We start from the raw sequence: 14884 nt of genomic DNA, 5'->3' as shown, positions 1-14884 counted from the left end.
TGCTCTAACATAAAAGCCACAGAGCATAATGAAGGTATCAACAAGTTCTTCTAAGGAACTGTATGTCTTCTCTTTTCTTTTGTATTTATATTTAAACTGTTGATTTAAATTTAAATTTGATAATGCATTTCTTTCAGGTATATATATGTGCATTATTTTATTTGTATGAATGTGATGTTACAGTATACTGACAACGTTTAAATGGCAGGGTAAATTAAGGCTGAATAAAGAAACTATCATCATTATTAAACCCAACAAAGTTAGTCCCAAATACGTTTATGCTAATTTGTGTGACTAAATATCTCGTGCATTTGAGTATAAAACCTCGTTGATTGATTGATTATTGTTTGTTGGTGTGGTGTCCTTAAGAGGGTAAGTGGCCTTTCCCCTCCTGTGAAGTTCCTGGCACCTGCAATATTATGATAAACTATTGGTCAACGCCAGCCCTTGAATTGGAAATTATTAGGTGAGTGGGGGGGGGGGTGAATTGTTTGCTCAAGCTTTGAAATTATCCTAGTTTGTGGGATGCCATACGCCCCCTCCCGCCATCACTAACAACAATGGTTAAATCACATATGTTTTGTGATAGCGCAACTGAAGACTACACAAATTGTTATTCAAGATTAGGTAGGTTGATCCAGGTGAATTAGTAAAAATCGCTTTGGTTGAGAAACATCTTAGTTACTAATTCTCCAAGATTTGTATATGCTGCATGGAACTTTCCCCAAAAAGTGTTCTTCTTTGTTATTGTCTTTTTCATGTTTTCTTTATGGGCTCAAATAATTTCATTAAGGGGAGGCTCCTGATTTACACCGAAGGAAGAAGTAACTCGAATTGACAGAAATATTTTCACTGATATGATTGTTCAAAATATGTGCTTAGCTATTTAGTACTTTTTTCACATAAAATGTTTCTGAATTTGAAATATGTTTATTTTTTAACTTAAAGAAAGCAACGTAACCACACTATCACTGAGCGTTGCAACGACTACATTCTGACTTGGGCGCCGTGGAAGAAGTTTGGGAACCTCTGCTATATATGAAATGTAGCTATGGTTCCGAAATGAAACCTTTTCGTATCAATCAAGTTGTATCATAGAATACAACAATATAATTTGTAAATTCCAATAATTTTTCAAACGAAAATCCCATTTAATCAGTACCGCCAACTTCAAATGAATTTGGGGGGTAGCAAATTGATTATTGAGCGATACGTATAGTATATACACCTCGCCTCCTCCAAACTCGGCGCCTATGCATTTAACAGTCATTTGAGACCGAGAGATAAACGTAATGTATAGGTGTCAAGAGAGAGGGTATTTAATATAGTAAATTTCCACCTTTAAACTGTATCCACACTTATATGTGTGCGTATGCTAAAACAAGTCTGTGTACGTTCTGCCGAACACGCTTCTCTCCCGCAGAATCGATAAACAAATATCTCTCTATTTCTAATTACTCTACAAAGAATTTGTCAGAGCCACGTGATTTGTTCGCATGACATATGTCACGTTACAACAGGAAAACTTCCTGGAGTTTTCGTTCACAAATCTCTGCATTACGATGTGTGTGTCGTGATCAACATTTTTAAAAACCCACCATGAAATAAAGAAGTGATGAGGCAAATTATTATGGATGTATCAATTTCCGGTAAAAGAAAGAAAACCGCCGACTATATTTTAACATCTATTTAATACAAGTATCGACGTAGTTACTTCAATGAAATGTAATAAAACGAAAATATTGTTGTATTCCATACTCCTTTTGGATGAATGTCAAAATAAACGTCAAGTGACACTTAAACTTAAGTATCATGTCTCACTGAATCATAGCTGGTTTTTCAGCACTCTCATTGATTTGATATTTTTAAGAAATGAGTAAGAGTGTTTGTCAACCGCATTTCACAAACGAATTAAGCGGTATAAATTTCCAATTTTTCATGTCCAACCACAAGAGCAGTTTGCGCATCCATTCGCTAACAGTAGCAGAAGACAAAACTGATTTTGTACGTTACCTTGTTTCCTTGTGTTCCTTAAGCCCTAGGTGTCTGGAAACAGCCCATTTTCATACAGAGGAAGAAGTAATCCTATTCAATCCTTTGTGACACATATTTTACACAACATAACACTATTACCACAATTTTTCTTGCACAATTTCAGGAATACTGTTCCCACTGTTTCATCGACTCACTGGCCATGATGAACTGCAGCCGACAGAGTTGAAAATCAGCGCCATCTCTTAGTAGGATTCTTTTGCACAAATGAAGATCGCCGATTCATAGCTCTGAAAATGTCGGACAAGTCTAAAGTAGATTTAGGTCTTCTGGAAGAGGATGACGAATTTGAAGAATTTCCAGCCGAAGGTACGTCATGTGCGAGTACTTTTATGTATAATTCCCCACGTGTAAATAAAAATCCTGCGGTATGTGAAATGTAACAGAAAAAACTGGAGTGAGCGACACTCGTGATGTGCGCTACGTACTACACATCACATGTAACATTTCTATACTACTTACATATTGTTGTCAATTTATTTTTAATGCCACATTTCTATGAAGACAGATGAAGTATTTAAAATGATGCTGGATATTCCTGTTATAATGGTCTGCGTCTTCCAAACGCGAAATATTTGCCATGTCCATGTTCCAAGGTAAAGAATGATCCACCTAAACCTCGCTCCGAAGCAAATAAAAAGACTATTCTGTTCTATGCGAAGTTTATTATACAGTCATAATTCTCTGTCATAAGCATGAGATACAAGTCACATTTTTCTTGGCCGCGACTATTTACACCAGATGCTGAGAACAACATATATGGGAAGATTTTGAAGATTGTTAATTTGGTAAATTTCTCGTATCGGACAAACGGATTTCTTCAAATTTACAGGAGAAATTACTTACCGAATGCAGTTTCTTTAGACTTGTGGAAGGTTAATTTTAACCAGCAAAATAATTAACTGAATCATACTGTAACATTGTATTTTATCTTATTTTATTATATTCATTGGCAGTGTTGTAGAACTACTGCTAAGAAGTTACGGTAACAGTTTCATACATCGACGACATATTTCTTCATTTTTACAGAAGAATCTACTTACGGAAATGAGTTTCTCTAAGGTTTCCGATAGTCGATGTATTTTCTTTCATCTTGGAATCTGTTTGACCGGGAAATCATGTATTTTTCAATAGAAATATCTCACCGACGCACAATTGCCATTGCTTTCCCTACGTGAACCGGACGCTCCATACATTGGATGACGTAACCCCCTGTCATTGTTTCCAACCCCCCCTTTTTTTTAACTATGCTTGCCCAACCTAACCTAACCTTATCGGAATGGTTCGTGGGGCTATCCATCAGGTAGTAGGTATTTTTTGGTGAAGAAGGTTGGAAATACTGATATTCGAAAACAATTTGCAAAGTAAGCGATATCGCACCGTTACGTGCGTTCGGTAGGACTTAGAAAAATGTATCATTTTAGTAGAAAAAGTGTTTCTGGTAAATATGCAATAATGCCCGGACACCTTTAACTCATGTATTTCTTTAATTTTACCACTGGTACTTACCTTTTCTGCATTGCGGAACATTCTTTAAGGTGAAGTTATGCCTTTTTCCATAAAATAGTGTCAACTTTTCATATTATGAGTGATTATTTGTCTTCCTTGTTACGCTTGGGTAACAGACAATATGGCATGCACTCGTCATTGATCATCGCGCTGTGCTTGTGTTTTGTCCTTTTGGAGTGGGGTATGCAGTGTTTCAACCTCCTTAACCGAAAAATACCTACTTTCGTGTTCATTATGTCATCACAAACCACTGACGGTTAGCCCCAAAAACCATTTCTGGCAAGGTTAGGTTAGGTTGGGTTAGCTTAGGTAAGCATAGTTAAAAAAAAAAAAAAAAAGGAAAACAAAATCCTCGTAAAAAAATGCACGTTTGGAAACACTGACGAGACCATGTGACTTTCGATGCTCTCGCCATCTACACGCACACAATGGAAACAACGGCATAATATGGCAGGCAATGCAAGTTTCTTATGTAAAAAGTGATTAATTCTTGTTCGTCAGCATTCAAATACGAAGTTTTTAGTTTCCAGTGAAAGAAAATACCTCCAAGAACGTCCAGAATGCTTAAGAAACTCATTTCAGTAAGTATTTTCTCCTGTAAATTTGAAGAAATCTGTCCGGGCGATATCGCATATTTACCGTGTTTCTTTTCTACTAATTATCGTAGAATTTTGGAAATCATTGTCACACGAAATTTGAACCTTCCTTAAAGTAATGAGCACTGTTTGGACTCGAAAAAAGTTATTTATGTTGAAAAAAACAACTTGAAAATTACCTTTCGCACTTCTCATGGACAAGATGTTCTCCGTCAACAAGCAACAGTAAATGTCATAGAAGTGTGGGAATGAATGTAGAAATAAATGGGAACCCTAGTAGAATGCATTTAGGGACTTTATTTTAATGCTAAGGGAACCAAACCTAACCTGCCTAACCTAACCACGAAAACATATATTGAACAAAACCTTAAGTAATCGCTAAAACTCCGCAGTAACTTACGTGTTAACAAAAGTACATCGAAATCGAACCATGTAAAAATTGCATGATGAAATCGCAATAAAACAAAAGGAACTTGGGCCCACAATTGGTAGAACCATGCTAAACACAAAATATCCGATTTTAATGTGTCTCCGATCTTTGAAACTGGTACTGAAGTTACTTTAAATTAAAAATGGGTGTGGATACTACTGTCACCATATAGTGAGAATAGCAAAAAGTGTTGAAGACCAGAAGATATATGATCAGGTGTTGGGAAGTATAAAAAAGAATGGTAAAGTTCTCCCCTGTGCTTAGCACCATGCCATGAAGGCATATAGGGGGTGTGTGGGTAACGCCCCACACTTTCTTGATCCGATCATGAGTGGAGGTGATGTGATCATCATCATGCCCCTGACCACCTTAACCCCCCAGGGTTTCCCCCAGGTACCCATGTCATTCGATGCTGTGTGGGCCCCGGGGCCGCTTCCAACGTTAGAAGTATTACCGAAGTAATTTTAATGCTAATATCCCTAAACCTGACCTGCCTAACCTAACAACAAAAGCATGTAGGAACATAATACCCCTTCATACTCATGTGACATTAGCAGCACCAGACCATATCAGAACACCTTGCTGTATTTTTCCAACTCTATGGCATGCAGGAAAAAAAAAAAGTACTTTATCCTGCATGAAAATAAATGCACACTGATGTAAGCTTCGTACACATCAACAACTAAGGAATACACACATCCATGTAGCAGGCCAGGCCAGGTTGTAGATCATGCACATGCAGTTTAAAATCTGGTGAAAATAGTCAATCTGCTTTTTTATGTTAAACAAACTTTTTTTTTTTTTGTTACTGAACTGATCATATGAACTGTAAATCCTCGAATGGTATGTTACTGCAAGTGCAAATGAGAATATTTGATGCATAAAAGATCCATGATTATTCTTATTAGGATGTACATGATCAGAATTTTTAATGACTTTTATGTTGGTATATCTATGATGAATGAAACTTTGGGGATGTAAAAAGAAATGTAGCCATGTTTATAAATTATACAGGGTTTCACACGAACTGACCCTTCATTTTGTTCTTGAATAAAAACTATATTATAAAGAAGTTTTGAATGAAACATATGTCACAAGAAAAGTTACACTTCGGAAAAAATGTACTACTACAATACATGTTCAATATGACCACCATTGTTATTGGTAACCTACTCAAGTGAACACCGATGTTATCAATTACCCTACGGCTCATGAGTTACGTGATTTCACTGCAAGCTTGAACATTAAGTTTTCAGTCCCATCAAATATTACAGCTTTTGTACGAAAATCTTTCCTTCAAAAATGCAAAATGAAAATGTGCCTCATCAGAAAACCAAATGTTCAATGTTCCTTTGTTATTCTCAGCCCAATGATCGAAGACCATTCCCTGCTGTCTGGTGTTCATTTGGGAGTTTTGTACCACGGTTATCTTGTATGGATACATATGGAGATCAGTTTTAAGAATCCGTTGAACAGAGCATATTGATATCCCCAGTTGTGGTGCTGCTTTTCTAGCCAATTTTGCAGGACTCCGCTGCATAGCGACTCTGAACAGCTTCAATATTTTCAGGTGAACACACTGGTTTCTGACGATCACGCTTCGATTCCAATGCTATTCCTTCCATTCCATTAAAAACCTTTATGCAGTTTGTGGATCGTTTTTCTAGAGGGTCCCCACCGAGTATGGAAATGTGCATGAAAGCACCTATTGAGTTGCAACTATGCTTTTTGTTTCAGCAAAAAGTAGCACAGTTGCTGATCGGTGTTGCATCTTAAGTCTTCCTTTGTCCGGGCCTCCTCTATGGTGCAGTGGTAGCATCGTCGCCTTGTAATCAAGGGGACCCGGGTTCGATACCTGGTGGAGGCAGCTAGTGGTTCGTATCCCACTCTAAACGGTAGGTCCAGTCCCGATTAGCTTTACTGTGCACAAATGTACTTAAAAACACCAACTCAATCTTCCTTTGTCCGCCATCTTGTCTACTGTAGTTCCCTAGTAGCAGCTTCACCAATTACACTTAACATTTCATAACGCGACTTTTCCAATGGCTACTGCAACTGCTGTTGACACACATGACATGATTCCTCATATCAGATCCAAAACAAGTAAAAAACAAATGGGAGGTCATTTCGTGCACAATCCTGTACATAGCTGAAAACTTGGCAACGGTTCTGAATGCTTAATGATTTTTTGCAAGTTTTATAAGAGTATTAGGAAATGCGTTAGAATACTGGAAGCTTGGATTAATGGATGATATTCAATGTGACGTCAGTGGCACAGAGCATGATGGGAAATCTGGCCAAAACCACATTGTCCGGCAAGCATGAAGCGAAGCAAATGCTGCGTGCATGAAAATTATCTGATGTTTAACATTTTTAATTGTATTATTGTAGATTTTCAAATGAAGTTTCTTTTTGATGAATTAATGCATTGTGTGTGTGTGTGTGTCTGTGTGTGTCATACAGTTTCTTCAATGGTTAAGGTGGCGTGATTTTTCCAGTGCGGTGTGAAATATGAATCGTTTTTGTAATGCAAGTACTATGTTTATTTTATGGCTAGTGTTATATGACTTTTGCATTACTCTTTACATTTGCATACTTTGCAATGCGTGTGGTTGCTGTACGATCTCTAATAATGTTCACAGAAAATTTGAAATACTGCTCATCAATCAGTGGATGTGTTTGCAGTATGCATATCTTCTATGCCTGTCTTAACACACATGCGAAAAGTGACAACGATACATTACGGACTTAAAAAATATATAGTAGGCCTACACAATTTTGTACTTTGGAACATTTCTTTAATTATAATTTTCATGAGACAAAGTTTGTTTTTAATTCACTTCAAAATATATATTATTTTTTTTAATTCCCTCCACCCGGAATCGAATTTTATTAGATCCTTCAATTACAAGGCGATAGCATTAGCTACTGCAGTATTGGATAGGCCCGATTGATTACATGAGAAACAGGCTCCTTAGTCCTGTATTTTTTTCGTAGGTTAAGTAGCTTTATACAACATTGTTCTGTGGCAAATATCATCTTTTTAGATACTCTGGTCACTGTTATGAGTCTTAGCAAAATGTGAAAGACTACATTTGGCATGTAATTGTTATATTTGTAACTTGAATCACTGCCACAGAAGCTGTAAGCGCAATGCTTTTCAAACATGTTTTCAACACGCTCCGAAACGTTTGCCAGAATCATGGCGGCGGGCATGTTTTCGCATGCAATGAATTGTGACGGAAGTTGTTCGCTGAATATCATCCATTAGCACAGTTAACACTGCAGTGGTTGCGTAATATAAACTCTCGTCATTGGCTGCATGGATCACTATTGTGATCCATAGAATATTATCGCTTTGACACATTGTCAAAATTTATCTGGTTTTATAGCGAGAATTGTTCTTGTTTTTATTTTTATTTTTTTTTAAGTATTCTGGTTTACTTAACAAACAATTAAGTTATTTCACTCAGCACATTGCAGGAGGAAGGAAATTCTAAATCTAGTGCATTAAATTTGGATATGATGAAGCCAAACAAAAATATGTATCTTAGAATCTTACTTTGTTGTTTTATTTCCCCAAACATTCAAAAGTAGGTTTTTGGTGGTCTGGACATGGGGCTGGTGACCAACCGTACACCCTTGAAATTTAAAACTTTTTTTTTCCCCCCAACCAGGTTCCTGAAAGTGATTTGCAGAAACCACAAATAAGCGAGGTATTTAGCCTCGAAATGTGACCATGGCACGTCCAATTCCTTAAGCCCCTTTTGCCACTGATTTGAAGTAATTTTTGCCATATGCGCCAGAAATTGTAGAAGGATAAGTGCGTCATTACTATCACCATTTGAAGTAACACTTCCTAATGTAAAAACGTTGTTAACACATTCGGGTCTGGCCTCATAATACAACATTTTTACCTCTGGTCTGCAGTTTTTGGTTGTTTGTAAAAAAATCATAGAAAAAATATTTTTAATTTGTTTTTATTTACCACACATTTCTGAAATCTACAAAACTTCCTCTTTTCAATGAACAAAAATTTGTTAAATTTTCTTTTCATTTTCAGACATTTTTGATAATTTTGTCAGCAATGTTTTGTGAAAAAGAAGAAAGTACAACAATGCAACAAATTTTAATATAGAGATATTTTAAGTTTGTAATCTGGAAATTTTTAATAATTAACAATGCAAAAACTACATAAACTATCAATACATCTTTTGAATCTTGCATAAGAATACTTCTTATGTGCACATAACAAAAAATAATTACAAATTACAAGTAATTATCTTTTGTATGAAAAAGTGGCTGCAGGACAGGACCAGACGATGTATCAGTTGGTTCTGCATCATCTGTAAAAATTAAACAAATAAATAAATAAAATAAATTTTCATTTGACATACACTATATAAAATAGTAAATGGAAAAATTAAAATACATCAGTGCTAGTAGGAGAATCAAGCAAGAGGCAAGATGAATAGACCCAAAAAAATTACCTCTTCTCACTTCATTCATAAAATACTAGAGTTTGCAACACTGTTTATATTGTCAACAATTAATTATTACGAATATAACCTACCTTCCAAATCTTCAAATTCATCTGCATCATCAAAATCGTCGTTAACTTCAAACTCTTGAGGCGGAATCCTCATGCAGAATTTCCGCTATGCGGTCTGGATCTAATGACACCATTCTAAATAATGCAACAAACAGTCGCAGGTGCGAGATAAAAATAGTACAGGAGTCACCTAGCGGTCGGAATTTCAACAATAAACACCTACATGAGACGAACTACGAATATAGCCCGTAGTTCAATCGGCAAAGCGATTGCATACCGCAGGATGGGCTATGCCCGTCGTTCGTCCACATTGACTGTGCTGCGGGCTATGCCCGTTGTGAGACCCCAATGTGTTAAATTATCACTTTCATCATTCTTTTGAAGCCATTTCCGTTACCCACAAATGAAAAATGTACGTGTAAATTTAAAAAAAATTAAATGAAATTTCTATAACCATGAAACCCAACATAACCTAATTATTCAAAATAAATTATATACATACCTTGAAAGTATGCAGTTCCCACTCACGACTTTCACCTATACCAAGGGTTTTTAATCTTTTTGCAGTTGTGGCTCTCCTCCACTGAAAAGAACTGCATGTGCCTCCCCTCAGTAATAATAATTCAAAAATACGTGTAATATGACCATGAAAGATCAACCCAAAATCTCTTTGTGAGTTTAATTACTCTCTACAGTGTTGTCATTCTGTGATGTTTTATATGGAGGCAGATGCATCCAGAGAAGTTTGTTCAAAGTTGGTGACCACATCCCTCCTAATTCAGGATGTGCGTGTAGTAATATGTTCATAAAATGCCTCAAAAAGTAATACTTTGATAAGCACCCTTATGCAACTCCATAGATCTCCTGGGGTCGTTGATCCACTGTACCCCCTCGAGAATTATGTTGATTTTTTTAATTGACAAATTTCGATGTTTTAAGTAATATAACAATTGTTCCAGCATGCGGAACACAGATATTTGTCATTTCAGAGTACTTTCACCAGTTTTTATTAATAAAACCATTTGTATGCACACTCAACTGGTGAAAGAACACGGAGAAAATGACTATTAGGGTAACAGTTTCATGCATCGGAGACACATTTCTTCAATTTTACACAAGAAACTACTTACGGAAATGAGTTTCTCCAAGGTTTACAACCTCCGTCGATATATATTCTTCCTAAAACTTCATCCTACAATGCAGCAGAACAATAAATAATCACTTTTCATGTAATAATATTGCGCATTTTGTGAAAATCGACAACATTATGCCGTTGTTTCCAAGATGTACCTGCAGATGGCTCTAGCGTCGGAAGTCACGCGATCTCGCAAGTGGAATCAGGGTTTCCAAACGCGCGATTTTTTTCGAGAAACGAGAGTTTTTTTTCTTCGAGAAACGCGCGGTTTTTTGTCGAGAAAGGAAAATGGTTTTTCGATGAATTTAGGGGTGAAATGGGTGCTAATGGAACCTAACCTAACAGGCCTAACCTAACCTCGTGTGAATGGTTCGTGGGGCTACCCGTGGATGGTTTTTGGGGCTAACGTCAATGATTTGTGGGGCTACCCGTGGATGGTTTTTGGGGCTAACGTCAATGGTTTGTGGGGCTACCCGTGGATGGTTTTTGGGGCTAACGTCAATGGTTTGTGGGGCTACCCGTGCATGGTTTTTGGGGCTAACGTCAATGGTTTGTGGGGCTACCCGTGGATGGTTTTTGGGGCTTTTTTACAACTTTCATGCACAATAGAGTTGGAAACATTGATATTCGAAAACAAAAGAAGCGTTACAATTCGCAAAGCAAGCGATATCGCACCGTGACGTGCTTTCCGTAGCATTAAGGAAAATGGTTTATTTTAGCAGAAAAAGTGTTTGTTTTCGTGCAAAAAGCATATTGGCACCTTCCACTATGTTCCGCAATACATAATTGGTAAGTACAAACCACGAGAAAGATAAAATATCGGATTTAAATGTGTCTCCGATGCATGAAACTGTTAATGACTATTAGTCCCAAACCTATTGACATAAAATTATAGCTCCTGTTGTGGAATGTCGTGTTGGGTGCTATATTCACTTGCATGAAACCTTTGGACTGTTCTGCTTCAAGGTAAGGTAACAGACATACTTTATTTCACAACATATCTCCGCAAAACATTCATAATCTTCATGAACCATGCAAAATACTTCACTTTCTAGAAGGGGTACAGAAGATCAAGGCTACCAGCAATACATACTTCGATAAGCACCCATGTGTAAAATACTTTACAGCAAAGATGCATTGATTTAAATCAGGTGATTTTTTTTAAAATTGCTCATTTAAAACACTTTAAATAAATAATTTATAAAATAATCTATGTAAGGATTTTATAGATATCAAAATCAGTTTTGGTGAAAGTGCATTAATCTCGTAATCATTTAATGGTGTTTATTACGCTCTAAGGAAGGAAACAAAATAGTGTACTGATGGGGTGAACTCATACAAAAGGAAATGTAAACTGTAAACACAATTCATTTTCTCTTAATTTAAAATTCAATAATTTTTGAAAGCAAAAATAGCAAACATTTTGTGTAGAAAAATATACAAATTATTAATCATGTTGAACCGTAAATAGTGTCATTATCTTTAAACTGTAAATATACATAGCAGCTGATACTTTTCAGGCTATCATTTAAAAAGTTGCCACATTCAGCTACAAAGCCTTTTAAAAAAAAATCAGTTACAATTATATAGAGTACATCCAGAACTGGAAGAAAAGTTACTGAAATTATTATAGTTTCATTAACATGCTCAATAAACATTTCCATAGTAGGTTCATATGTACAGCATCAGAAACAGAAAAAATTATATTGTATCTAAAGATATCTGTTTGGCAGTTACGAGGACATAGGTAATTTACTCTGATACGTTCACTTTTCATTTTCTTTGCAAATTTTCTTCACAATCAATTTGCCACCCATCTAGTGGCTTCATCAGGCTGCGCGGAAAATGAAAAGTGAATGTATTGAGAGTAAAGAAAAAATTATATTTACATATAATTATTTGTTTCACATTTACCATAAAGAGCCTTTCTATATTAAAAAACACATGCATAGTGCTAAAAACCATGCAAGCAATTTTAAGCATTTTTTTTAATCGATTTAATTAATAAAAAATAATCAAAAATGTTATTTTTAAATAAGAATCATGACTTTTATCCACCAGAGCTTTCCAGGAAGATTAGGGAAATGCTGCCTTACTTCTCGGTAGACAGACTTCTGTGAGATCATAAAAGCCTTGTCAACTTCTTTTTATTTTAGATTGGGCTGGAAAGGATGAGGAAGAAGAAGACATCAGCGTGTGGGAAGATAACTGGGATGATGACAACATAGAGGATGATTTCAGTATGCAATTGAGGTATGCTGCATTACTTTGTTAAAATCTATACTTTTAAGACGATGTATCATTGCAATGATCTAAAAATTGAAATGCCAATGCTCACTCTCAACTGGGGATCACTTGCACTTAAGATTTTTTTTCACATTTTACTTTTGTATTTATATAATACACATGACATAATGTCCAGGCTGTTGTTTTTGTGTATTTGGGTCATGGGATCACAGAAAATGCATAATGAAGGAATGACTATGGCATGAAAAGAATATTTATCACCCACATTAGGAAATTGTACTGCCACTTCACCATCATCATCAATGCCGTTTCCTGCCTCTGGCTGGGACGGCATACAAGTCAAGCCTCTCCATTTTTTCTAGTCTTCTGCCACTTCTCTTTCCACGGTGTTCCAATCTTGTCCTCTTCTGCTAACATTCTCCATTATGTGCTCTTTCCATAGACATCTTGGCCTCACCTTTGGCCTTACTCGCACTCTTGTTTATTGTAAGCTCTTGCTGGCAGGCTTTCTGCATCCATCGTCTTCATGTGTCCGAACCATCTCATCTGTGCCTCATCTATTATGTCCTGAAACTTCACCACCCCCCACTGTCTGTCGGATTTCCTCATTCCTTATTCTATCCCTTCTAGTCTTCCCCAATATACTGCTTAAAAAATGTCTCCTCTCAAAGTGCCACATCAAGCCAAATTTGATGAGGATACCGTACTTCATATTTTTTTTCCATACCTAAGGGAAACTTTTCCAAAAATTGAGAAGTTAAGTCTCCTCAATGACATGGAATTTGAGACACAAATGGAATCAGCAGCATGAAAATCATTTTCATCTTTGTGTGCTGATTTTTTTAAATATAGGAAGCAACCACTTTATGTTCAAGTAATGAGTGATCTCGTTTAAATGTGCAGAACGTAGCCTGTTGCATGTCACACACATGTGCACCTCCTGCATTCATACATATTTCACTCAGACTATCTGTGTTAGCAGGTGGCCAGGTCATGGTGCTGATCACATAACCTCCAAAAATGGCCGAGGTAGATAATATCTGAGGCCCTACGTCCACATCCCCTCCTATGTTTGTCTTCATGCCATGGCGCAGTGTACACATACACTGTGCATCAGTGTATGAATATAAATGTTTCGTTGAGCTGCAATTTTTATGTAAGTTAAAAGTTTGTTTTGAATTCCCTTTACATTTAGCTAAGGTAATGCAGACCGTGCAATAAGGTAAGGTTATGTAAAGTATGCAGTTAAACCATGCCATGAAGGCACATTAAGGGGTGTGGAGGTAGGGCCCCACATATTCTCAATCTTGGCCATTTTTTTGGAGGTGATGTGATCACCACCATGCTCTGGCTGCCTTTACCCATCAGGTATCCCATTTATTTGAGGCTGGGCTAGCCCAGAGTTGCTTTATGCATAGAGAAGACTTAAAAAATTCTCATCTTAGATCAAAGCACCGTGGCTCCCAATTATTGTGCCCAGGACCACTTGATTACAAGGTTGCCATGGCGGAGGCCCATCTTATAAATAGCATTTTCACTGCTAAGTAAGGTATCTTTCAAAGTACTAGTATTTTTGCATAATGCTATTTAAGTACAGTCCGTATGAATTGTTAAGAATATGTGCAAAATACATTTTAACATGACTACGGGAGCTTTCAGTCTGAACAAACCACAGATGACATGCAACTCGTCAAAGCAACACAGGTCCATCAGTTGTTTCTACCTTTTTTATCACCCCTTCTCATGTGCTGATCGAGATACCACATGTAGCTTGTTGCTTCTCACTTTGTTCTGAAAGCTCCCTAAATGTTCTGCACACACACATATCTAGTTTGCTTTTTTTCACTTTCAGGTCTGAATTGGAGAAGCAAGGACTGATCAAACCAAAACCACCTGGTGCATCATGAAAATTGTTTTTTTCAGGTTTCTAATTTTATTTTATGTACACCATTATTTAATAACTTTAAAATGTTAGATATGTTCTGCTGCTTTCATGCAATACACTACGGAAGTGAGAAATAAAAAACAGTTGTGGAATAAATTTGTTGTGTTACTGTCTCCATTTTGTTATTGAAGAGGATTCAAGGATTTGGTGTATTTCAAAGTCTTGGAAAATAGTGTAAAACAAGACGAGATGAAACCAACAGATATAATGTAAAAAAATACCGTCATGGTATCTATTTGTGATATGTTTTTCCATTATAAATAAATTGATACTTGTATGAAGTGTATTCTTGTTATATGATAGTTAATATGATGAAATAAGTGACCCATACATAGAATTGGAACTGGTCAGAAAAAATTCCACACCTTTTTTGGTTGGGCTTTTTACCCCAAAGTGTTTCAAATCAATGAAAATACCT

The 14884-nt window shown here is 36.4% G+C and overlaps 2 protein-coding genes across 2 annotated transcripts in view; one reads left to right on the top strand and one right to left on the bottom strand.

Moving 5' to 3' along the window:
- The window catches only part of LOC145977963 (unconventional myosin-Ia-like), a 989559-nt gene extending 987383 nt beyond the window's left edge, over positions 1-2176 (bottom strand). The window contains exon 1 of the mRNA XM_083110307.1: positions 2014-2176. The gene's annotated coding sequence lies outside the window, so the exon portion shown is untranslated. The remainder of the gene's footprint in view (positions 1-2013) is intronic.
- A 47-nt stretch (positions 2177-2223) lies between these two features.
- On the top strand, positions 2224-14782 carry Sem1 (Suppressor of exocyst mutations 1). The gene is made up of 3 exons (XM_083110306.1): positions 2224-2361; positions 12431-12527; positions 14374-14782. Exons 1-3 carry the CDS (start codon positions 2289-2291, stop codon positions 14426-14428), a joined length of 225 nt encoding a protein of 74 aa, XP_082966432.1. The 5' UTR covers positions 2224-2288; the 3' UTR covers positions 14429-14782.
- The last annotated feature ends 102 nt before the right edge of the window (positions 14783-14884 follow it).

Source organism: Lepisma saccharinum, chromosome 24, assembly GCF_977018435.1.
Source record: "Lepisma saccharinum chromosome 24, izLepSacc3.1, whole genome shotgun sequence".
Classification (NCBI taxonomy): domain Eukaryota; kingdom Metazoa; phylum Arthropoda; class Insecta; order Zygentoma; family Lepismatidae; genus Lepisma; species Lepisma saccharinum.
This window is presented reverse-complemented; position numbering and strand designations above follow the sequence as displayed.